Raw genomic sequence first — 25,284 nt, forward strand, 5'->3', positions numbered from 1 at the left:
CTATTGTTATAAATTCCTTTGTAAAATTTCATAATAAACGTGATAATTATAATTAACTATACATGTGTATCAAAGCGAAGTGAGACTATCACATATTCCGCAAACATCTCGGTTTAACATAGAGTATACACGTAGATAATTTCAAAATTTTCTTTGATTTGATAAAAATAGATCATCGACGCTACATCAAAACCATGTTTGTTAAACGGTATGAACCTTATAAAGGGCCAGATGAAGAGTTTTACAAGTTCAACCGGTTCATCCAGTAAAATGGCGACAGGATGAACGTTGTACCCAGAAAGATGAAACAGTAGTGTTAGCTTTAATTAGAGGGATGGTTTGAATATTATGTATAATCCTTATCATAACCATGATTACGTTCTGATAAATGTCTATTTAGACATTGTCGCTCTATGAGTGAAGTTTATTACGGCTCGCCTGCCTTTACTGGTATAGATCTATTCTTCCTGACATTTCATGTCGCGCTGCTATTAAACTGTATCAAGTCATTCCATTACATACGTTGTTGGATTTGCAGCGTCAGCCCAACACTTTACATGTAGTTTTGCAGCGCTACCTCCTCTGTGTCTAATGGTTATCCTGAACGACCAAGCAAAGCACACGTGAGCAGATTTCTATATCCATTGCTAAATCTCACATAAAAGTCATTTAATGTAGAGCTACTAACGACCTTGATACATTTGTGAAACTGGATTTGTCCTTTGATTAAGGCTCATGTCACGTTTGCACAACACAATCAAATTGCCACATACTGGAACGGAGCTGGACGCTCTCAGTGTGCTAGCAATGAGAAGCTGCAAGCGAATATGAGAAGGGTTGGGTACTCCAAGTATAATAATATCAATAATACATATATAATACAATGGTAAGTAAATTAAGGCCCTCATTTTGAAATGAGGAATCGAGTTACTTTCCATCTAACGCTAACGAAATAAGTATTTAATTGGTATGTCAAACACACCAATGTATTGTGTATGGGATCTCATTATAATCAATAGCCGGATATACATGTCGATATAGGAGAGACATTCCAACTGTTCTGAAGATATTTTACCAAACCCCGGGACAGAGGTCACATCTATACAATGCTATAAGTGGTATTCATTTCTTCATTTTCCCAATTGTTTCCCACAACTTCCTCCTTCCCTTTGCGCCCAAACATTCAAGGTTCTGGTATTCAACATCGCCAAATATGAACAAAATTCCTACAGGGAAAGTAGGAATTACACTATTGGCCCCCTTCCGGCCCCGGGGGTCAGTATTATGTTGTTTGTTTCACCTTGTCTTATACAAAATAGGGTCCCACTCCGTCAATCCATTCAGGTGTAGCAGATATTTAGCGGAAATGTTAAAGGACGGACGGATGGACGGATGGACGCCACACTTCTCTTCGTCCCGGCACCATCATTAAGTGGACTGGTGATACATTATAATCAATTCATCCTAAAATCCAGTGGTTAAGCCTTTCTTAACTAATGTCAACATACTGGTTGAAAGCACTACGAAAAAAATCTACGCTGAAAGGGAAACTGTTCTGATTTGACCGATGTCATTGAAGTCTTCTGGTACAAAAATCCGTCCGTCTTCTCCAATAATCAAGTGTAACCTCCTGCCTACATCTAAATGACCTTCAGCAGTAGTCGTCCTTGTTTAATATGAAACTTTGGTCATTTATTTAAGCATTGTTCAGTGATGAGGGTTCGACATCCTGCTGTCTATATGGGTCAGTGATGAGGGTTCGACATCCTGCTGTCTATATGGGTCAGTGATGAGGGTTCGACATCCTGCTGTCTATATGGGTCAGTGTACACGTTCTGGCAACTCTCCTGAATTTTTTTTTTTTTTTTTTTTTTTTTTTTTTTTGAGATTTAGAAGATTATTTTCCCATTACGTTTGAGAGAAGCATTCATAATGCTACACATAACATCACTAAAAACCATACAAAAGCAATGCATAAAGAGTAAGGAACTAATTCTCTATTTATTATAGGCATTATTACAGGAATGTCAAATGTCAAACAACATTACACCTTTGACAAATTATTCAAAATAAATAGTAGCTTTTTCGCCAAAAAATCCGCAGAAATAGCTTTCCTATTAACCGAGAACATGTCTACGAGTAACCTGTTAGTGTAATAAATATATACAAAACTCAGTTTTCCACGGATGTTTAATTGCTATGACGTCCATTTAACTAATTTTAGTACATTCTCTAATGCGTACATGTGTGCGTCACGATGTCTTCACACATACTTTATGTCAGGTAGACTGTTAATCTTGTCATTGTACATTGAGTTGATGTGACCATGTCAAATCTGTTTTTAAGCCATCACCTTGGGGCTTCCACATTACCGTACATAATTGTTTCGAACCATATTCGGTCATACGAATAACTGGATACAATTCTAATTACCGCATGGGTTTTCAACATTAATCAATTCCCCATGACCAGTGTTTCAGCTTTAAATCCCTCACTGCCACAGAAGAAACTGCAAATAGCGACACTAGTTATGTTAAGGTTTGAACATAACTATAGCACAGAAGTATAACAAATCGGCAAATGATCCTAGGTTACTGTACTTTCATATAACAACTTGTTTCACATATCCGACAACGAAAACTGCTTCACTAATAATTCTAATGACAGTTTCAAAATTACCATCATGACCATTGGGTTTCACCTTGCCTGATACCACTGTCGCAAACCACTTATTGAAATATGCAATAATGGGATTGAGTTCGTATTCTATTTAAAATTATATCAGTAGAAGTAATTTTGGGACATTGACAAGTATTCCAAGGTGGATGCGAGCGTGAGTTCCTAGAGACAACTTCATTTTTTTAGCAGCCTTGAAGCACGTGTTTGATCGCTCCACATTGCTATTTCCCCCCGATGCAGTTAGTACCACTGCCCTGCAGGAAGGCGTTAATACTTGTACCTGCCTGACCTTATTGCGTTATCTTAAAAGGCGACTTAACTCTAGGATGTTATTCTTTTCTCTTTTCCAAACAATAAACTTTCTTCTTCCTCTTACGTCGCTACCTCTTGACACCAACCTCACTTTTGCCTTCGGTAGAGGTAGGCATCTGGGTTCTGTTTTACTGTCCCAAAAAACACTAATTAGTCTGTTTACAGTCCGGTTAGTTGCATTGTCCTTCCCTTAGCGTTCATCCTGCATTATGGGAGCAGGTCGACCCCTAGACTGATATTTGCCCATTGTCTGTATTAATGTGTCCCGGGGGTGGGGTGTAGTCTGCATGCGTCGGTCTTTCAGACGGCCGGCAAATGCTTTTTCCGTTGGATAGGCTATATGCACCTATATAAGAGGGGCAATGAAACTTCCACTACGTACAAGACACTAGCATGAACCGTGAGACAGCCATTTCCGTCTTAATTACCCTGCCTGCTTTACTATAGCACGTCCAATGAACTGAAACCACAAACCATTCCACTAATGTTTAGTAACATAGCTAGCCTATTAAATAACTGCCTGCGTACGCAATTAGTGTTTGGACTATATATATTTTATTCATTGTCTTCTGGGACACAGTTGTCGCTGGCCCCACGAGAGTTTGCCTGAAGATGACTTAATACGTACCTTTCAAACAATATAGTGACCCTGCACAATGATCGACGAATATACGGCTCCTCTGCAGTTGTTTGATATTGATCAGATTCAAGATCCAATTTAATTTCACTGAATGGCGTCATACAAGCACAACGAATATAAAACCGAAACCTATATATATAACATACCCTATTGTATTTTGATAAACGGTAAAGACTTTGACAAACTTCCAGACATTCATACCTTTGAAAACACTTTATCTCCCAATCGCTAGTACACAATTGTCCAACAAAAATAAATTGATACAGTTTATTTTAATTGGTGTCTGAAATCCATGTAAGCTGTTTACTTACTCCTCATTTACAATCTTAATACATACCACAAGTCAAATGTAATAAAATATTAAGTTCAAAAGATCTTTTAAATTTGCATGAGTCCATCTTGACTTCCATTATACACTTATAAATCTTAATAGATACTCGGTATATCGCATACAGTTTTTGCATCCTGCCTGAACGTTACTTTTACTATGTGTCATTTTGGGTGAAACGTCATTCGAAGGGACCCATTGATTCTGGAAAACACGATTACAACTGATCGCTTTAATAAAGGCATTGTACGAAATCAGGTTTCACAATTTATATAACTTAAGATGCGGACCTCGACAATGAGAAGGTTAGTTATCGATAATTATGACAGAATGTAGTGAATTTCTGTCGAATGTTTCACGTTACTGCTTCACATGTGTCAAACACGATAACAGTCTTCACATTACTCATATTCGACAATTTTCCATAACTGTATATACCCTACTGCCACAAATTAAAGAACCCACATATTAAAATATGAAACATAGCCAATCATGGGGCGTGTGAGTATATTCTCATATTATAGGTCTATATCAACTAGTGTTATAGTAGCAGACCCATGCCACTGTATTATGTGATGAGCGAAGCGGTTACTAGTACGATTGAGGCAATTTAATCTTCAGCAGCTATCAAGCAACACAGCACCGTCCTCACGATGCAGGTTACCTTTGGGTGCGTCGACTAGCACTTTCAAACTAGACTTGGTTCCCGGTTGTCTTGGAGCCCAAAGTTATACATAACTCCTCCTGTTTTATGGTTTGATTGATATTTTTTTCCTGTGTTCCCGACGCTTTGTTTTGCCATCCATTCAAAGAAATGTTTTCTATTCTACGTGACTTTATAGTGTCTACAACAAACACCCCTCCGTAACCACGGTCAGGATATCCACAATTCGTCCCTCTGCTCCCGATTCTCCTCATAGTTGAATGATGATGTTAATAATTTATACTCCATGTATCCTTAAATGCCCGGCGATTCCTCTTCGTAATGACAAAGATCAATCTCTTCAAATAACCAACTGCACAAAGAAACGGTTCGAGTATTGGAACAGCATGTACTTTCGAACGTCACTTTCCTATACTTTTATACGACACAATATACCTCCACTTTTCGTAGCTTACATGTAAAGTCTGACTACAATGCTCCTATCATCCCAAATGACATTCTCAAAAATAGTGGTCCTGCTTTGATATGTAACCCAAGACCATTTACATTATAGATATTTGGTTTCATTGATATAGGGTTCTGATTTTCTGAATGCATGGTACGTGGTAAAACTTAACAATTCACCACTACCATTCTAGTTAAAAGACAATTTTAAATTGTTGAAATTGAAATCTTGCAGAATATCTTACTTTTGAGGGAGCCATTCATAATGCTACATATAACATTAATAAAAGAGTAGGAAACTGTATACCCAATGTACTTTAACGAACAGTTCGTGCAACAAAATGGCCATAATTACGGTTATGCCAAACGTCAGACATTAAACCTTTAACAAATTATTGATATTGGATTGTGACATTGTCACCAAATAATACCTTGTATATTACTAATTGTGACGAGAACATGTCCTTGTTACATCCTAGTAAATAGTCGGTTTAAAGATTTTAAATTGAATGAAGTCATTTGACTACATCGCACAGTTTTGCTTCTGCGTCAATAAATTCGTTTCCGCGTTTGTGGACTTCAGCCGAAGGATATTTGTAAACACTTTATTTCTCTACTAATTAATTGTTTGATCGCTTGAAAAAACATTATCCGAAAACAGGTTCACATTTTATATAACTTCAGATGCGACACTATTATGTTAATGTTTCACATAACTATGACAGAAGTATAACAATGGCAAATGCTCCAGGTTACTACTTCAACTGTCCAACTGTTTCACATATCCGACACAAAAACTGCTTCACATACTTCTAACGACAGTTTCAAATTACCATCATGACCATTGTTTCACCTTTATACCACTGTCACAAAAGAACCACTTATTGAAATACGCAATATGGGATTGAGTTTATTCTATTTAAATTCTATCAGTAGAGTAATTTGGGACATGACAAGTTTTATGAGTATGCCAGCGAGAGTTCCTTGAGATTAGGCAACTTCAATTAATCCAGCTGCTGGAATCATATGATCGCCCACATTGCTGTTTCCTCTGGTGCAGTTAGTACCACTGTCCTGCAGGTAGGCAGTTACAATTGCACCTGTTGTCCATATTGAATGATAGTAAAAGGCGACTTAATTTAGGCTATTATCTTTTCTTTTCTTTCTAAGAAACTTACTTACGTTTGTCCTAACACTGCTCGCCTCAGTTTCAGCCTTAAGTTGAGCGCTCGTCCTGTGAGGTAGACTCTGGGTTCTGCCCTCTGGCCGAGACACTCCTTAGTCTATAAAAGTGGTTGTTTCTGCTCCTGCTTAGCCTGTTAGCGCTCATCATTATGGGAGCAGAACGACTGCACTTTGCCCGTTGTCAGTATAATGTGACCGGGTGGGGTGAGTTGCCTGGTGTCTTCAGCGGCATGTTTCAGTGATTTAGCACTATAAAAAGGGCCAGATTTCCACTATACAAGACGACACAACACAAATATACCACAGTCTCTCAAATTATGCACCTCATACCTCATGCAAGACACCACATACACGGGAAGCCGTCCCTAATGACCCTGGCTGTTAATAGGACGTGAGTAAAATAAACCTAACTATTTCAAGTTAGTACCAAATTAGCCTTGGTTCAGGTCATAGTGGCAAAGCTGTCCATAAATCCTCCATTTTTAGTTAATTGATGTTAGTTCTACTTTTTGACCCGTTTCTTTTATCCTTTTTTTTTAAAAATGTTCATCACAGGACATGATAGCGTCAGTTCGCCTCTACTCGTTCTTGCTCCAAAGCCTATTTGACAGGTGATACTAACAAGAGGCCCAAGAGGCATTGACGGTCACCTCAAGAGGCATTTTAAAAATGTTCATCACAAAAGTTGGTTCAAATCTGTAAAAAGTGTTTACAAATTAGAATAAACTTTAAAGTTGAACCTTCGTATTAGAATTTTTAATTTCTATTTTTCATTTTGATAGTTAGTGTATTATGTTACCAAACCTTATGCTAAAAATTCTAATTTGCTTTGCCAACGTTAAACAACAAAACCAAACTAGAAGTCAGTCAGTGTCAGTGATTTTATAAAGGAGGTGTTGCATATAGGGTGAAAATCCGCCCACGATAAATTCTTGATTTTTGAATTTAGATTAGTTAATTGCATTAATACACATATGTTTATAATACTTAAAACCCGATTGGACCATTATTGGGACTACAGCGCCCCTACATTAACACTGGTAAATCTAAAGCCCATTGGGCCTTTTACCTCGCATTAGTCATAGTAACATCCAACGCCTATTTGACAGGCGATACTAAATTGTCTTTCTGGACAGATGTCAACATACTCTCATTCTGTGTACTATTGACCGATGTCCTGGACGTTTTTCTTTCGGCAAGAATGTTAAATGTACTGGCATTCTCCAAATGACATTTGGCAATCCATAGTTTTTGTTTAATATGTAGTCTTGAACATTTACTTCCCAATGCATTTGTTCAGTGGTCAGGGTCTCGCATTCTGATGCCTATATTGGTCAGTTCACAGTTTCTCCTGAAAAGTGCATTCCCTTTCCCCACTGATCAATTATGAACTGCACCAAACTGTAACTCAAGCGAAAACTAAAAAATGCACTGTATTACATTTACAAAGGACATTACTTTCTTTACACATTCTTAACTGTGAAATGTAAACCAATACAAAAGAAAGCCAATTTAATACATGTTAAAATGCCAAGAATTATGAATAAATGTTGGTTATCAATTTTATAAGGCAATTAGTGATATGTTGGCTGGAGTTTGAATAATTTGGATGACTTAAACACTTTTTCAATTCATTTTATGACTGGAATAATAAATACATTTCATTCTTCTAAAAAATACTCTTTTTTTTATTATTTTGTTTCAACTTTTCATGCAAAGTAAGGTCCTTTTGGGTATGACAGTTTAAGCAATAAAAGTTAAAACACCAGTAAATAAACAAGTGTAATTTTCTTATGTAATAATTGTTTATTTTTATAGAAAAATATGAGCACTACGAAGATATCTTTCATAAAGTATAATTATATAATATGTGAGTGCTATGTCTACTGGGACAGTTATAATAGATCACATACAATACTGGAGTACCACAGATGATTTTGGGTGAGTTTTGATTATATAAGAAAAAGAAAATATAACGTTACAGGTAGAACATTGACAAGGAAAACCTGTCGAGTTTTGAATAACAAAATGTAAAGCTCTATAACTTTTTTAGCACTTGCATATTTTATGTACAGTTTTAAAACATCCTGTTTTATCAGTACTACTGTTAAATAAGAATAAAGATATCATAATTAAATTGGTAGGATTTTGTATGTTACAAATCAATTAGGTTTTCTTAAATGCAATCTACTTAAAATTTGATGTTCAGTGTACGGAGTAGATAATGAACATCAAATTTTATTTAGATTGTCTTAAATGTACATTTGATCGTGAAAAATGATCATGATTCACTAAATTTCTTCCTCCAACAAAAAGTATTCTCTTCACATACGGTTTGTTCATTGTTGCTTACGCTACAGAATATGAATGCTTTCTTGTTCGAATTTCATTTGTTTACACCTAGTTTGATGTATAACAGAACTGATAATGATACAATGCTATACACAAGATCCCTGTGCTGGAAGCCTACACTCAATGCTAGGTGTTTATGAAAGGCACAAGTAGAAAGGTACAACATTCCTACAAATACAAACCATGTCACTTATATAGTCCATCTAATCATATTGATAATAAATCTGTACAACCCCTGTTTTCAGCACAACAGTGTATTAAATCACACCAGGTGACAAGTATATAAGTTTAAATGTCCTATCCTTGTTTCATCAATATTCTAAATCTCTTCTAAGGAAAACAATTCTGAATTTATGGGATATAAATCCTTGCTTAAGAAACCATTTGTAACTTTTTTGCACTAACCCAATGAAATCTTTGAGTACAAAAAAAACAAGCATTGATGAAACTTGGGCGATGACAAACAAGAAATAAGGGCTATCAGCAAAAATATTGTTATTATATTTTAGGAAAAAAATATACATGTACATGACCTATTTCCCTTCCCTTATTAGCCTACAGAATTTCACAAAGTACATATTAATCCAAAATCAAGTATTAATGTGTGTGCTAGGCACCTACATAGAGAATATCCAACCTAGTTTTACTAGTAAGTACACAATCATGGGAGCTTATTCTTGATTGTTAATCTTATACATTTACGTTTGTTAGATTGAATAGAGGATAACCACTATCAGGATAAATTCAAAGCAAAATATACATGTATTTATCAATATAAACAAACTAGAATCCAAAATATTTAATAACTCACAACTTGAGATTTACGATAATATCCCATACACAAAAAGTTTTTGTTTTGCAGCTTTTACTTATCTAATATCAATGAAATTCATCATTATATATCCATTATTATTTTAAGATATAGGTTTGAATATACTTTACTATATCTTTACGGCTAATACGAGGTTTAAACTTAATAATACAAAGTAATAAAGTGTTATTTTGATACATAATTCTACTTTACGAGAAATTTTTCCTAGTAAGAACAATTTCTTTAATCAGTCATGATATTAAAATGATATCAAAACAGCAGGTATCACTTGACAGTAACTTAACCAAATATTGGAACTGTGTTCAATTCCCTTTTCAGACTTCTATCCTAAACTATTAATATCACAAAAAAGCATAATATGTGCCATATTATTGGTTACGAGATCATTTGTATTCTTTGTAATGGTTGGAAGAGGCTTAAAATTATTGTTTAGGGACATTACATTATTGTCCATACAAATGTCTCATACTTATAAACACATTTTTATTTTTATAAGAAAAGAACAAATATGCACAATATATATAATTCCATCTTAAATTCTTTGGAATTAATTTTTTTTGAATTTGAGATTTGGGAGATATATCTTCCCATTACTTTAGAGTGACTCATTCATAATGCTACACAGTACATCTTCAGTAAATACATACAGGAACAATGAATTAAAGAGTAAAAATGATTTATCATAGATACCAAATGTAAGCACAAATTTGACCAACACATAATTATCCAAAGAAGAATGTCTTTGGTAAGATGAGAGATAAAAAAAACGATATAATGTTTACATATAATGAACATATAAGATAAATCTATCGCATCAAGATATACACCTGATTTTATATAATATATATTCATAAAATTTAACATCGATACAGCAAACAAAAACATTTACACCCACACACAAAATATACTGCCAGCATAGCCAATCTCTCTCTTAACACACATTAAACACAATAAACTTATGTACATGTAAATAGTAACTATTCAAATAACAAGAGTATGTATATAATTAGCACTTTGTTTAATTAAAGAATTTAACAACATATTTATCTCTTTAATACAGTCTGGAAACAATGTTCTCTTTAACGAACAGTAAATGCAACGAATTAGCCATAATGCCAAACATCAGCCATTAAATTTTTGACAAATTATTCAAAATAGATTGTGGCATTGCCAACAAAACCACCTTGTATAATTTTAATTTGACAAGAACATGTCTGTGTTATGTCCTAACCTACTCTTTAGTACTAAGGGTGTATCAAATATAATGTTAGCGTACACCAGTAACTCAGTTTCAAGATCATCAAGTTTAAATTATACTGTGTTATTTGACTAAATTCAAATATATTATTGGTACAGTGCATAGTCTTGCTTCTGCATCAACAAAATTTTGAGATGATGTGTCATTATTTGTGGACTTCAATCAAATAAAGGGTATTTGGCAACACTTTTCTGGCAACAACATATTTATTAATTGGTTACTTGAAAATAAAATAAAAATTATGCGTAAATAGGTTCAAATTTACGTACATAATTTGAGATGTGACATGCTGATGTTTCACATAATCATGTCAAATGTTTCAGATTACTGCTTCACATGACCATCATAACCATTTCACACACCAAACATGAAACCTACTTCACGTAACCGAAATGATGGTTTCACATTACCATCCAGACTGCTGCTTCACCTTTATATCATCACCATAGTAGAACCACTCACTGGACAAATAGCAATCTTTTTATTTAATATTTTTGAAGACACAATGAAAGGGTTTTTGTTTTAGGTTTTATTAATAGTTAGGGTCATAAAGGTCATTTCCTGTCAGCCCTAGTTAGAGTCATAAAGGTCATTTCCTTTCAGCCCTAGTTAGGGTCATAAAGCTCATTTCCTGTCAACCCTAAATGAGTTTTGAACTTACAACTTAGAGGTGAAGAGCTTGTGGAAGTGTGTGTCAAAACACTATAACCAGTGGGCACCCTGGCCCCTAAAACTTAAGCATTGAAACATTCATAACCTTATTACAGCCATAATGTTTCCAGGGAAACACCAAAACAACAAAGTTTTAAAAATTGCTTATATCTTAATGCTTTGCGTCCTTTCATTTTTCACTATAAAATAGTTTATAATTTCAGTAATTTCAGGTGTCATTCTACATATACTGAAAAGTCAAAATTGTTAATAGTATATGTAAAAGACAATTATATATTAATCCTAATTTGAAGATTGTTTTATCTGGTAGAGATCATATTGGATCCAGACAAAATGTCCAAGATGAGGTAAAAACAGGTGTAATGTTTATAATTAACTTGATCCTGATTGTGAAACAAAAGTCTGATAGAACTATGACTATTATGAAAACAACTGAGGATTTTTTTCCTCAAACAAAATCTGATTGATCAATGTCTGGATAATATCAAATGACAACAACTTATTTAGCCTAATATACAATAACTGTTTTTGATATCCTAACAGATCCAGCTCAATAGTAATTGAACTTATAATGTAAACGATTTTATTTTGAAGTTGAAATGCAGGGTATTTCTACATTTTCCTTCAAAAAGGGGCTTAATTCCCTGTTTGCACATAAAAGGAGTAGGTCAACCTTTTTCTGGCACTCTGTTTCCACTAAAAGCAAAACTTATACATATCAAGATATTAAGACTGACTATGGAATTAATACATTATAATCATTAAATAATTTGATATGCCAAAAAGCATCTAAAATAAATATTAATTATGCATATACTCGAGCATAATCTGTCCCAAAACAGATAAAGAATAGCTTGTCATAGCTATAAGCATTTTTCCCTATTTAGCAAATGTCTAAATAACCACGTAATGTAAAATTGAAACCAACTGCCATTGGATAATGGAATAGATTCTTTACACCGATTTGTGTGTACATATATTGTAATCAAATGATATTTAATGGAAAAACCAGATTACATGGGATTTCAGGTGGAATTACTTTTGTCAACAGTATATTAAATGATTCCAGATATGTAAAATACAAGATATATCAAATTTTGAATGACCTATTTTGTCTTAGCTAAATGATGTATGTGGTATAACAGCAGATCTACACTCTTATTCAATACAGATGTTTGCAGATGGGGCTAAAACCTTCATTGAGCAACTCTCGATTTTTCATCCCTTACACATCAGATACAATAATGAAAATATTATAAACAACATATACATATATTGATCAGATTTTGGGCTCCCAATCTGCTCCCCCTCTTGTCCTTTCATGAACACTTAGTACCAAGTTTTATATCATACACATATAATATGATGTTATAAGAGTGAATATGAAGCCATCAAATGTGTGTATTTTGACCTTCAACTTAGAAATGCTGTAATGACATCTAGCTTCTATATAACATGCATGCTCTCATACATATGCATTATATATATATGGTGTATGCTTCTTTTGATATGGAATTCATTCATACATATTCATGATAGGTATTTATTGATATGGAGCCAACTAGCGCATATTAATGATAATAGTTATTGATATAGAACTCATTCATACATATTCATGAGATATCTATTTATTGGTATGAAAATTATTTTGACCTAAAACTTTACAAGAAATGATATACTGTGCATGTAAAATGATATAGTTCTTATTCATAGGTCAAATTATTCAAATATGATTTATTTCTGTGGATTTGTTTCCATTTACAAATAATTGTCATACATTATGGTTATCCACTATATTCTTGGTTATGTAACAGATCAGTGGAAACAGATCAGTGGAAAAACAGGTAAAAGATGTATTAATTTTTGATCTTAAATAATAAGAAGTACATGCACATGTATCTACCGTTTGAACATTAAAAAATTCAACCTTATGTTATGAAAATATAAAAATGAAACATAGCACTATAGTCAACTGTAATATCATGAATGCTTTTAAGTATGTCAGCATTTTTGATGTGGTGGGAGAGGTCCGAGTGAAGACTGAAGGGGTTAGAGGTGGGGGAATGGAGGGGGACTGTGGGTATAAGGGCGAATGGGATAGCATGTTAATAATCTAGTACAAAAATGGTACAAATAGACATTATAATATAACAATAATATGCCATTGGTTTAACTGGTGAAGAGTCCTGCACAAGTAAATAGAAGCTAAAATATTGTCAACTACAACACAGAAGACGATTGTACAAATGAGAATGAAAATGAAGGTCTCAGTATCCTCTCCTTCAGCGAGGTGCAGCTCCTGCTAGATTTCTGACTTCAGCGCAGAAAGGGGTCAGATGAGCGAGATTCCAGCCCCTGGTAACAGCACTAGTGTTGACCTTCAGTCTGGAATAGATACAGTCGTCACACTGCTGTTGAGCTCTTTGGTCTGTTTTTACCCCTCCTCTGAGCCAGAATTGAGGCTCCCACAGGTTCTAACACTGGCTTTGGCTGCTCTTTAAGTGCCTCAAATGTGGCATGCATTGCTCCCTGTAACCAACAACATGGGGGATGATAGGTTATTCACAGTCAGCAGCGACATTGTTGAATCAAGCTGCAATAAGTCTTAACAGTCAAAAAGGTCAATATGTGGGTTAACAGGCCACACTGATCTACTTTTGGTTCATGACTCAACACCTTATCTAGATGAAGTTAAAGTGAACAGTCGGGCAAGGATGGCTAAAGTCGGTAAAAATGGTGTGAATGTATCCAGTATAATTTCTCATGGAATAGAAAAATAAACTTTCTCGTCAAAATCTGTCTGCGTAAGTAGAAATTAATTTAAAGTATAAGAATCCTAAAATGTCCTCCCGGCTGACTATGTCCGTGGTTACATTTCCACGCAGCCTCGCTTTCAATGCTTTCAACTTCTCTTAATTTCAATGGTCAGAACTGGGAAACGTAAGCAGAACTTGACCGTCGTGTTAACATGTGAGAACTTTTGGAAGGCCAATGAACGCATTTAGACTGGTTTTCTTTGCCCGACTATCCACTTTAACAACATGTTTTATTATTGAAATAAACTGTAGCTTAAAAATTCCACTGCAACAGTATAAAACTCGACCATAATAAAACTACATGATCATCTCCATACAACATATTTCTTCCCAACGCTTCTCCATACAACATATTTCTTCCCAACGCTATCAGACGCCACTAAGAGTTATAGGACTCTAGCAATCTTCCTTTTAACAAAGAGAACATATTTTTGTCCCATTCTCAAGGGAATTGGACATCACTGAGCCTCTCATCCATCAGGTTGAGGTGCTATCATCACATACAAATCGCCTACGAATTAATTTTGTTATATAATTACATTTCATCCGTCAGAGCTGTACATTATACAGGCCATGTGTTGCGCTATCCTAATCCTCCAGTGGCCTTGGACTGGACACATTATCATCCGACTGGTCTAATACAGGGATTAGGTGTGTCATAACACTATTGGATACATACGTCATACAAAACTGTCACATACACTCAATTTATAGAAACAATAGGTTAACAGGACCTGTATAAATCACATGGATAGCTCAGTTATCACTGCAATAAATTTCCAGCAACACTTTAGATATTTAAAGTGCATTCTTGTACATGCCTCTTTAAAAGGTGAAAACATTTGTCAATTTATGTGACAACTAGAGCTGTAAGGCAATAACCCCTGTTATAGCAGCCTCATTTGAAACCATGACAACCTAAGTTCCCAGCGCCTCTATCCCTGGTGGCCTGATGAACAGTGGAATTTTCCTAAACCAATCATGGTTGGCACAAAGAATTTCCGTTAGTTTAGAGGGGGATTGGTTTTGAGAATTCTAAGTGAACCTATTTTCTACCATGACACAATCCAGATACAGTTGACCGTAACTTATTTTTTTACTTTATATCATACAACATATTATATAATTGATCTATATTATTGTGTATGTGAATGATTTAACAAAAGAGTGAATAAACTGTTTGAAATGAATGAAAAAACTCCAAGAGGCCTAAGGGCCTTAACAGTCATCTAGATATGGTGTCATTGTAGCCATCTTCGATTTGGGATCAACCAGACATGTAGCAACACTTTGTCAATTGCAAGATCATATCAGGATCATTTCAGGTAGGTTTCAGCTAAATCGCACTGGTAAAAAGAAGTTCAAAATATGTGCCAAGTCGGTCATCTTGGAATTTGGATCGACCCGAATGTAAAACAACACTTTTTCATGACCATGTCAGAATCATTTTAAGCAAGATTGAGCCAAATCTCACAGGTACAACTGTAGAAGTTCAAAATGTGTTTTCAACATGGCAGCCATCTTGGATTTCCGATTGACCCAAAAAATAACAACACTCGGTAAAGACCATGTCACTTAGGATCATTTCAGGCAAGTTTCAGTCAAATCGCACTGGTAGAACGTGAGAAACTTGAGAAGAAGTTCAAAATATGTTCTCAAGACAACACAGGAAGAACTGTAGAAGTTCAAAATGTTTTTAAAGATGGCCATCTTGGATTTTGGATCACACTGGTATAACTTAAGAAGAAGGTCACAGCCGTGCTACCCCAACTGAGAACGACGCATGTATATAAACCCCTACCGTTCTACCGCTGACTTGTATCAATGTATTGAATAAGTGTACTGTAGCCGTGTTATTTAAGGTTTAAGGACTCGAGTACTGTCGCCAAATCCACAGGTAAATTGGTACTGGATATTACACTCCAGCCTCTCATCCAACTTAACGAAACTGCATGGCTAGTTAGCTTAACCGATCTATATATCATCAACAATGCGTCTGTATCTACTTAAAAACATAACAAATATTCTTCAAATTGCATCAACATTAACTTGACTAGTATTTCTTTATTTTTTGATATTTTAACAAATCTTCATATTTCTAGTAACTCATTATAGATCTAGCGATGCTCATTACGTAGGGAACCGCCATACCATGTCCCGGCTGCAGGCCGTGTGCAAAAAGTCAAAACACACCTGGGATTTATAAGATGAGTCGACCTAAACTGCCTATATTTAGGATTTTCAATAAGTGTCTGTAATATTATTACAGCAAAACTGACAAGCTACAAGGCTAGTGGCATTTTTTTAAACGAACTGTTATACATAATTAGCCATCAGGAGTCCTACTGGATCTCGTGCCGTACAGGTAGTTGAGTTTACGCACAATGTGATTATTGCAAGCCAACGTATCTGCTATCCAATTGCTCTTTAAAGTTTGTTAATAATGTCAAACACACTTATAACTTATTGTGGCAATTTAAGTAACTATATTATAAAATTTTCAAATAGTTCCGATAACTTTTTCATGTGTAATATCTTCAGACATTGACATGTGTACGGAGTACGGCGGACTGCCAATGTTTTTAACATGTTCTGCAAGATATATTTCACTGTTTCAGTTACAGTGGCCAATAAAAGAAAACAAACACAGTGCAATTATATTATGTTATTTCTTCTTAATACAACACTTTTTGTGCAAGTTGTCAAGCATTTACTGTGAATGTACCACCTTTATAACACTGAATTTGTGGTTCCCCAGACATCGTTTTCCCAAAAATTTTCGAATTTTTTCAGCATTTTCAGTTCTAATAAAAAACATACATGTGCAAAGTACACTGGTGTGTAAGTTACACAAGTTTTTACGGTATTTGTAACAATTACGATTGTGTTTGGTACAGCTAATGTAGCCAGAGCGCCTGTGATTTACCTGTGGATTGGCGACAGTACTCGAGTCTATAAATAACTAGCTACACTCATTTCAATACATTGATACAAGTCAGCGGTAGGGGTTTATATACACGCGTCGTTCTCAGTTGGGGTAGCACGGCTGTAAAACATGTTTTCAAAATGCTAGCTGTGGCGACCATCTTGTATTTCGGTCGGGACCATGTCAGGATCATTTCAGGCAAGTTTCAGCCAAATAACACAGGAAGAACTGTAGAAGAAGTTCAAAATGTGTTTTAGAGATGGCAGTTGTGACAGCCACCTTGGGTTTCGGATCGACCCGAAAAATAACAACTTTGTCAGGATCATTTTAGGCAAGTTTCAGTCATTCTACAGTTAATTTGCCTCATACTGAATGCTACTATTTACACAATTATCAGTGACTGATTCAGTCGATGCCAGTCTTTATGCGACATGGGTATTTTTTTTTTTTTTAACAATAGATGGCTTATATGCTTCTTCATTCAGAGAATGAACAATATCCGGCAACTGAATATTGAATACAAAACTTCCTCTTTTCTAGCTCTACTTTTTTCATACAGTAATGAATATCAACAAATCGTATTGAAGGTATACCGTTCTGGTGACACGCAATGATCTGGGTAAGTTTAGCTGGAATATGTTAAATATCTAGACAATAGACATAATTACATTACCTTCTATGTGTAATTAGCATACACGTAGCCTTTACCAGGACATGATGTGCATTGTGGTGGCCATGGACAAGGCCTTAATTCACGGTCGTTAAACAGACCTCATGCCTTGGTCGACGTTCAGGTAAGGCCAGTTTTCAGAAGTGTTTTGTTTGACAATTCTGATCGCAAAATCAGTCTAGTAAGTTAATTGTGACAACATAAATTGATGTCAGTAAACAATGATGTGACGTCAGAATTGAGGACACCGTGACAAAATGGCAGCTTCCTAAGGATTTTTGCAACACAATATGAAGTGTAAATTCTTCCAAATGTAGTTGTTATTGTTTTGTGATTAAAACTATCTTACAATTGTGTTAATGCCATATGAGATATTATGACACTTGTCTTAAAATTTTAATTTTTGCTCGCCAAAAATGGCAAGAATGAAAACTTAAGACTCCTTTTATAAAATCACGCATGAAATGTATCCTATATTTGTGTAAAGTTAATAATGGCCACCACAGCCCTTTAGAATTCTCGAGAAACTGACATAAATCCTACCTTAACAAGCTGAGCATCCTGAAGAGTGAGTCGCAGGTGAGGAAGAGTTTCTCGGTGGGCAATCCATGGGTTGTTTAGCACCTGCGTGGCTGTCAGTCGACTCTGCGGGTCAACATGCAGCATTTTCTGTACAAGATCCTAAAAGGAATTTAAATAAAAAATTCAGTTATGTCAAAAGAATTCATGCATTTTATGCAATTTTAATATCAACATAATACCACATGTGTATATATAGTGGGTCCTAAATGACCATGGCTGCTGATGGGCCATTAAATTAAAACAAACGAAAAATGTATAGGAGACGTAAATTGGAAGATACACAGGTATACACACATGCTAAACTTATGTTGATATTAAAATGCTAGCTAACATCACTATACTGTTTAAAGATGCTCCACCGCCGACAGAGCATAAATGATATTAATCACTTGAACAATAATTGGTGTTTAATCGTGTATATATATGTCTAATTAACACAAAAAATATTGTAAAATAATTTATTTTGCCTTTGGTGCATGCGCAATCAGTACTTAATTCCATATAGGATATAGTGCCACGGAATTTTTTCGGGATGCAATTAATTATTTTTTGTAACTTTAACTTGAAGTGAAATTAGAAGCTCAAACTGTTCAATGGTGGTAATGGTGTAAAGTAAGTAACTTTTGTAACTGAAGAGAAATACTAAATCGTCTGCTCGTGTTTTTGATAGTGAAAAAATGTCATTTGTCAGCGGTGGAGCATCTTTAACATAAAATATTCAGGCTACTTTTTTTCACGATTTGGACCCATTCAATCATCTTGTAGGCAGAAATATTCATAGCTTGTTGATATAACAATTTTAACAATTTGATGTAAAACGTGATTCATTGTTTTTATATTCACGGTTCCATAGCAACCTCAGAAAACTTTCTACACAACAAAAGTTCCATGTTATACAGTAGATAAAGTTTATGTAGTAGGAATTTTTGAGTACACACCTTTGCTGCTGGAGACACTGAATCCCAGTTTCCTCCGGATAATGTAAACTTTCCAGTTCCGATCCTTGACAGGATATCATTGGGAGTGTCCTTTGGGCCGTTTGCAAATGGAGTGTGACTGTCAACAGAAAAATTCATAATTGTCAAAATTACATCAGGCAAGTTTATATGAAAAAGTATTACCTGTGTGACTAGCCAATACATCTGTCTAATAGAGCAACACTACAAATGTTTTGAATACGAGCCAAACTCCCAATATCCTATAGTGACAAAACAATGTCAGACAAAATATCATTATACCTTTATAAATTGAAACAGGGTGTCTCAAAAAGGTTTCTTGCAGTATTTTATGCAATGCCAACTCACAAAAGAAAAGCTGAAAGCCCCAACCTTTCTAAGATGGCTTTTAATTTTTAAAATGGGAATGTAAAACGAGATTGATCATTTTGTAGAGTCTCAAAAGTTATGAGCATACTGTTAATACTATACTTATCATCTTTTGAACAATTTACCAGTAATCAAAATAAATCAAATGTTAATTTTCATAACGCTGGCCGTCTTTAGTTTCCTGAAATGAATATTCACCATTAACATAGATTATACAGGAATTATTGCATTTGTTTGGTGTTGTAGGCCATCAGTATGTTTGTATTGTTGTTAAGAATTTTTAATTTTTGTTTCTGAAAGGCAGTGGGTGTTCTCTTCTAGTCTCATATAGTCTCCCATTATCACAGTCCCGCAGACTTCCAAAATGTGTCAATAAGAGAATAGGACTTACCCCGCCAGCATCGTATAGAGTAGTACACCAAGACTCCAAATATCACAGGCTGCATCATAACCTTGTCGCTTCAACACCTGCAATAGACCAAATTTCATAATTGGAAATGGTATGGAAGCTTTCTCAGGTGTTATTTCTCCAAATGCCTTGTAAATTTATGTGGAAGTATAATTTTGATGGTGGTTGCCTCATGATCACGCTACAACACTGAAGTTTGCCATATGTTACAAAGACCATTAAATTGAATAGAGATTTGACCAAAATCACTGCCACACAGTAAACCAGTCTGTTTTAGGCTTTTCAAACATTTAAATCTTAAAACATTTCAGGTCTTTTTAAAATGAAATGTGAAAAACATCTTTAACCATTAATGGTTTCAATCATCTAGTCCTTAAAGAGTAAAATTACAGACCAACATGAATTACAAGGTTATGAATTACATAAAAACTCTTTACCTCTGGCGCTACGAAGTTAGCTGTGTAGCAGGGTGTCATGAGGAGGCCATTGTCTGCTCGGAGCTGTTTAGCAAAGCCAAAGTCACATATCCTAAGGCTGTCCGGTGAGCCACTCTCATCAGCATACAATATATTGGATGGTTTTAAGTCTCTATGTACAACCTGTGTCAGACAAAAAGTTTTGTTAGTGTAAGATTTTCATTCAGAAATCAAAATTGAAATAGCATATACATGTAATTATTTCATATCTTGGAAAGGAAGGAAAATGCCATGTTCACAAAATGAATCTTTCTACTTTTATGAGTACTTCTTGAAAATGTATTATAAATATGATGGTAAGAAAACAATACAAGATAATTTCATTGAATACTTCTCAATATATCAAATACTCTCACGATCAGTAACTTGCATTTCAACATTAAGTGTTTCAACACATACACGATACATTGTCCACCTGAAAATATTTCTAAGAAATAATAGACATATTCATTTTTTAGCTTGTAGATATATAAATAAGGAAATCACTTACGCCATTTGAATGTAGATATTCCACAGTTTTTGCTACAACTTGCAAAACAGCACTTGCTTCTCGTTCCGAAAAAAATCGTTGTCTTAATATTTTATCTAGCAGTTCGCCACCCTGCATTAACTCAGTCACCATGTACACTTTGTTCCCATTGTCAAAAACCTGGAATAGCAGCACAATAATTAGCTGACAAACTTAATACTTCATACACATCTCAGTCTTATTATTGTAAATGTTCTTATCATCACATCTCCAGTTATGAGCACAAAAAAACCAATTGGCCTAGAATTTAACTACAAAACTGTCTCATTTCCAAGAAAACCCACTCACTTAAGTTACCTACACAGGTTCTTCTATTTTAATTTCACAACATAAACTGGTTTCACTTCTAACCTCACCTTAATCATTTAATTATTGACGGTGAAAATAATATTATTGGGGTTAAATACGGAAATACAGACTTACATCCCGCAAAGAAATGATATTTGGATGATGTCCGAATCTGAGCAGAATTTCCACCTCCTCTGAAGGATCTCTCTTCTCCTTGTCCATGATCTATTGTCAAACAAAACATCAAACTTTTAAACTTTGATCTGACAAAATATTACAAAATGTCCTTCACATGTGAAAAATATAACAAAAAATTCTTAGTCTGTTTACATGTATCATTAATATGAAGGACTTATTCATATAGCTTATTTTGTTTACATGTATCGTTAATATGAAGGACTTCTTCATATAGCTCCTATCACAGTAAAACCTGCCTTAGCGACCACATTCTAGTGGTCCCAAATGATTAACTTAAAAAGACATTTGCTTTGTGTATGAAGATTCCCTTGGCCATAACAACCCTTTTTTCTAGCTCCCCTGGAAGGTATAGACAGGTGTGACTGCTTAAGAATTAAGTACCATTAAATTTTTTATATACATTTTTTTGTCAATTATGATAGTAATATAATCCCCTCCCTCTCAGCATCATATAAAGTGACGACATCAGCTTTATGGCATAATTTATAAGAGATAAACTTACTTTTGGTTTGTCAAAATTAACTCCATGTGTGATAACTTCCACATCAGTTGATTCTAATTTCTTTTTTAGATAAAATAAATTCATCTTAAATTTATCAAAGCATAGAGAGGAAAAGCAATTTTTATGCATTAATTCACTCATGACTCATTACTGTAACTAATTCAACCTTTGGAAAGAAATTTTGTACTTACTTTGACAGCATAACTGCCTCCTGTGAGCTTGTGAATGCAGCGCTTGCATACAGAATATGAGCCGATACCAATATCCTGAAGATAAAAATGAAATACCTAATTTTTCTCTCTTTTTCCATTTTTCTATGAAAGGAAAATTTCTCTAAAATGTCATTTTTACAGATAGAGGATATTTAGTTTTGTTTAACTTCCTCAACTCCCTTCTAAATCATATACAATCAAATATTTGTATGTGATGTGGTGTCTTTTGATCTTTTGCCTCTGACAAGAGGCTTGCATTGCTCACCTATCATTTGTCATCTAAGCAATCCATACAGGCCAATTATTGGGTTTTAAATCAGATGTACAAATTTAGCATATAAATTATCCGATGTGACATTGAATACATGAACTCAAAATGATACTGAACGTTGATTCTCCACACTATGTATGCTACATGTTGAAGAGTAAAGATATTGCTGAACCAGTCTTATCAATTTCAGATACAAGGAATCAGTATCCATTATAAATGTATTAAGTACTTAAATATAGATCTTCACTTAAAAATATGTTTTAGACATATTACAGGGAAATTAAATCAAATGTCATACTGTACCTCTTTCATTTCATATTCATCGGAAAACTGAATGGATTTTACACCTGGCAACTGAAAAAAACAAACAACAAAGATCGATTAATTCACATCAATTTTGGCCTAACTGATGATAATTTTGTACAGATCATGACAAAAAGCTTACACTTTTCTACTTTGTGATTCTCTTCTATGTTCAATATTCAATAAATTATTTTTAAACTGGTACGGTTATGGGAGAATAGTAAATTGGGAATGAAAATTCCAGCAGTAAATTAATGGATTGAAAATTAAAAAGCGCCTAGTAACAATATTTCAAAAGAATAAAAGGGAAACACCCGAAAGAGTTGTTGTTCTGGTTAAACTTCATTTCAAACACTGACCAAAGGGGCATAACTGGATGTTTGACACAATGAGTATAGGTTATACACAGATAAGTACAGTACAGGATTGTATACAGAAGGTAAATGAAATAGGAAGTGAGTTATTGGCTAGTTACAAGAAACAAATAAAACCAAGTCTTCCTTTTTTGGTAAGCATTAGAAAAATACTACTTTAAAAGTGTACAAAAATTCACTGATAATAGGTTTTTCATTAAACATGTATTGTAGCATGTTCAACGATTGGATGCTTTAACCCTTTACCACATGCAAACTAGTAGACTGCATCACCAGGCTTCCATGAGGAAAGTATACAATGTTCAACACAAACATTGTTGCAACATCTGTCAAGTGTCTGCACCATCTCAATGGCACTTTTTGAAGTTTTCAGTCTGGATTGATAATACGTTTTTAAAGTTGGATTTATTTACTTTCATGTTTATTTTTGAGAAAATTTTGGTAATAAAGTTGCTTCAAAATGAATCAAACTACACAGTGATGCTATCATTTCCAAATATTATTCGATATGGGGACTTCAAAAAATATTGAAAACGTTTACAGGTCAGAAAATGGTCGATTTTCTCTGTCGGAAATACTCAAAATATTGCCGATTTTTTATAACTTTTAGAAAAAAATTGCACAAATTACTTGAAATATCGTAAACAAACTAATATTAATCTGAATCATGGCTCAGTCAATATATTTGCTCTGAAAAACACTGTTATTTCTGCTTTGTCCGTGCCGGTTCACGACCTGTTCACTGCTACTTTCACTTTCTATCGTTCCGAGTAGTGTGTTTGTTGTGGGATGTTTGTATGTTACATGCCGTTGAAAAATGCATGAAAATTATCTATCAACTATAAATGAAGTATATTAAAGGTTTATTGAAGTTTTGACAACAATTTTCTAACAAAATTATCAACACTCACGGCTGTAAACTCGCCAGTCCATTCCAACACGGCGTCAGGTAATGGCGATAGTACGGGACCTCGCCGTTCTTCATGACCGTCAGATTTTCAATCGGTCAAATTGAATAAAACATCGTCTAAATCATTGTCAGATTATATGCTTTTAGGCCTGTGATATTTAAATATCATGACATTGTACTTATAATTATAAATATCTGCCGTAATATCAACAACAGTAGCCATGATGGCGTCCCCGGTAACATTTTGAGTTTGAGTTTGAGTGAAGCAGTGAACACATGTGTGATTTTCTCGGTTAATTTATTCAGAGTTTTATATAGTAACACTGTGCCGTTTTTCGATTGGTTAGAAATTTGGTCACGTCTATAATTAGATTGTAAAGTCTGAACACAGGTGGCGCTTTTATCACGTGATACGAAGCTAGCAAAACATTGATAGTCAAAATGGCGTCCAGAGTCGCTTGCATTGAGATCGTGTACGGGCGTCCAGAGGCGTTTACATTGAGATGGTGCGGGGGCGTCCAAAGTCGCTTACATGGGGCAAGGGGTAAAGGCGTCCAAAGGCGCTTACAGGTGGTAAAGGGTTAAGGACTCATTAATTTGGAAGTGGTTCAATATCTTTTCAAGGCTTATTTCAAGATCTATTGGTTTAAAATTTAGAGTTGCCATATAGTAGGTGGAAATTTACTTTTTAAGACTGATTTCATTATATGACAGGTATGCTGTACAGAAGTTAGAAATAGTTACCTTTTTAAGGCTAATTTCATTATCTAGTGGGTTAGGGACTTCAGAGTTGTCGTGTAGTAGGGCTGGTGCTACAAAACTAAAACCTCGGAACAATTCATGGGCTGTCGCACTGGGAGGAATTCCTGGGGAATCTGAAACAGAAAATTAAACATTGCCTGATGATTTACAATTTCATTAATCTTATCTTACTTAGGAAGGACCCCATTAACTCTTACTATTTCAAATAACTCGAGTACGTCAATGTCAAGATACCTTATTGACGTAAAATCGATAACCATTTATCATTAAGTAATTTAAAAAAAATTTTTTTTTAAATTCCAATATTAAAACAAACCATTAGTTTTTCTGGTAGAAATAAAATTGAAATAACCCTTACTAGAAAA

General features: G+C 34.7%; 1 protein-coding gene across 1 annotated transcript in view; it reads right to left on the reverse strand.

The window, feature by feature from the left end:
• Nucleotides 1-11,566: 11,566 nt before the first annotated feature.
• LOC138330821 (ribosomal protein S6 kinase 2 alpha-like) overlaps nt 11,567-25,284 on the reverse strand; it is a 29,059-nt gene continuing 15,341 nt past the window's right edge. Inside the window, exons 12-21 of the mRNA XM_069278333.1 lie at nt 24,902-25,032; nt 22,874-22,924; nt 22,279-22,353; nt 21,523-21,612; nt 21,061-21,219; nt 20,532-20,693; nt 20,077-20,153; nt 19,299-19,416; nt 18,322-18,459; nt 11,567-13,895 (exon numbers count right to left, since the gene is read on the reverse strand). Of these exons, the coding sequence (XP_069134434.1) occupies nt 13,770-13,895; nt 18,322-18,459; nt 19,299-19,416; nt 20,077-20,153; nt 20,532-20,693; nt 21,061-21,219; nt 21,523-21,612; nt 22,279-22,353; nt 22,874-22,924; nt 24,902-25,032 (1,127 nt within the window). The 3' untranslated portion in view covers nt 11,567-13,769. The remainder of the gene's footprint in view (nt 13,896-18,321; nt 18,460-19,298; nt 19,417-20,076; nt 20,154-20,531; nt 20,694-21,060; nt 21,220-21,522; nt 21,613-22,278; nt 22,354-22,873; nt 22,925-24,901; nt 25,033-25,284) is intronic.

The sequence above is a fragment of the Argopecten irradians genome, chromosome 1 (assembly GCF_041381155.1).
Source record: "Argopecten irradians isolate NY chromosome 1, Ai_NY, whole genome shotgun sequence".
In the NCBI taxonomy this organism is placed as follows: domain Eukaryota; kingdom Metazoa; phylum Mollusca; class Bivalvia; order Pectinida; family Pectinidae; genus Argopecten; species Argopecten irradians.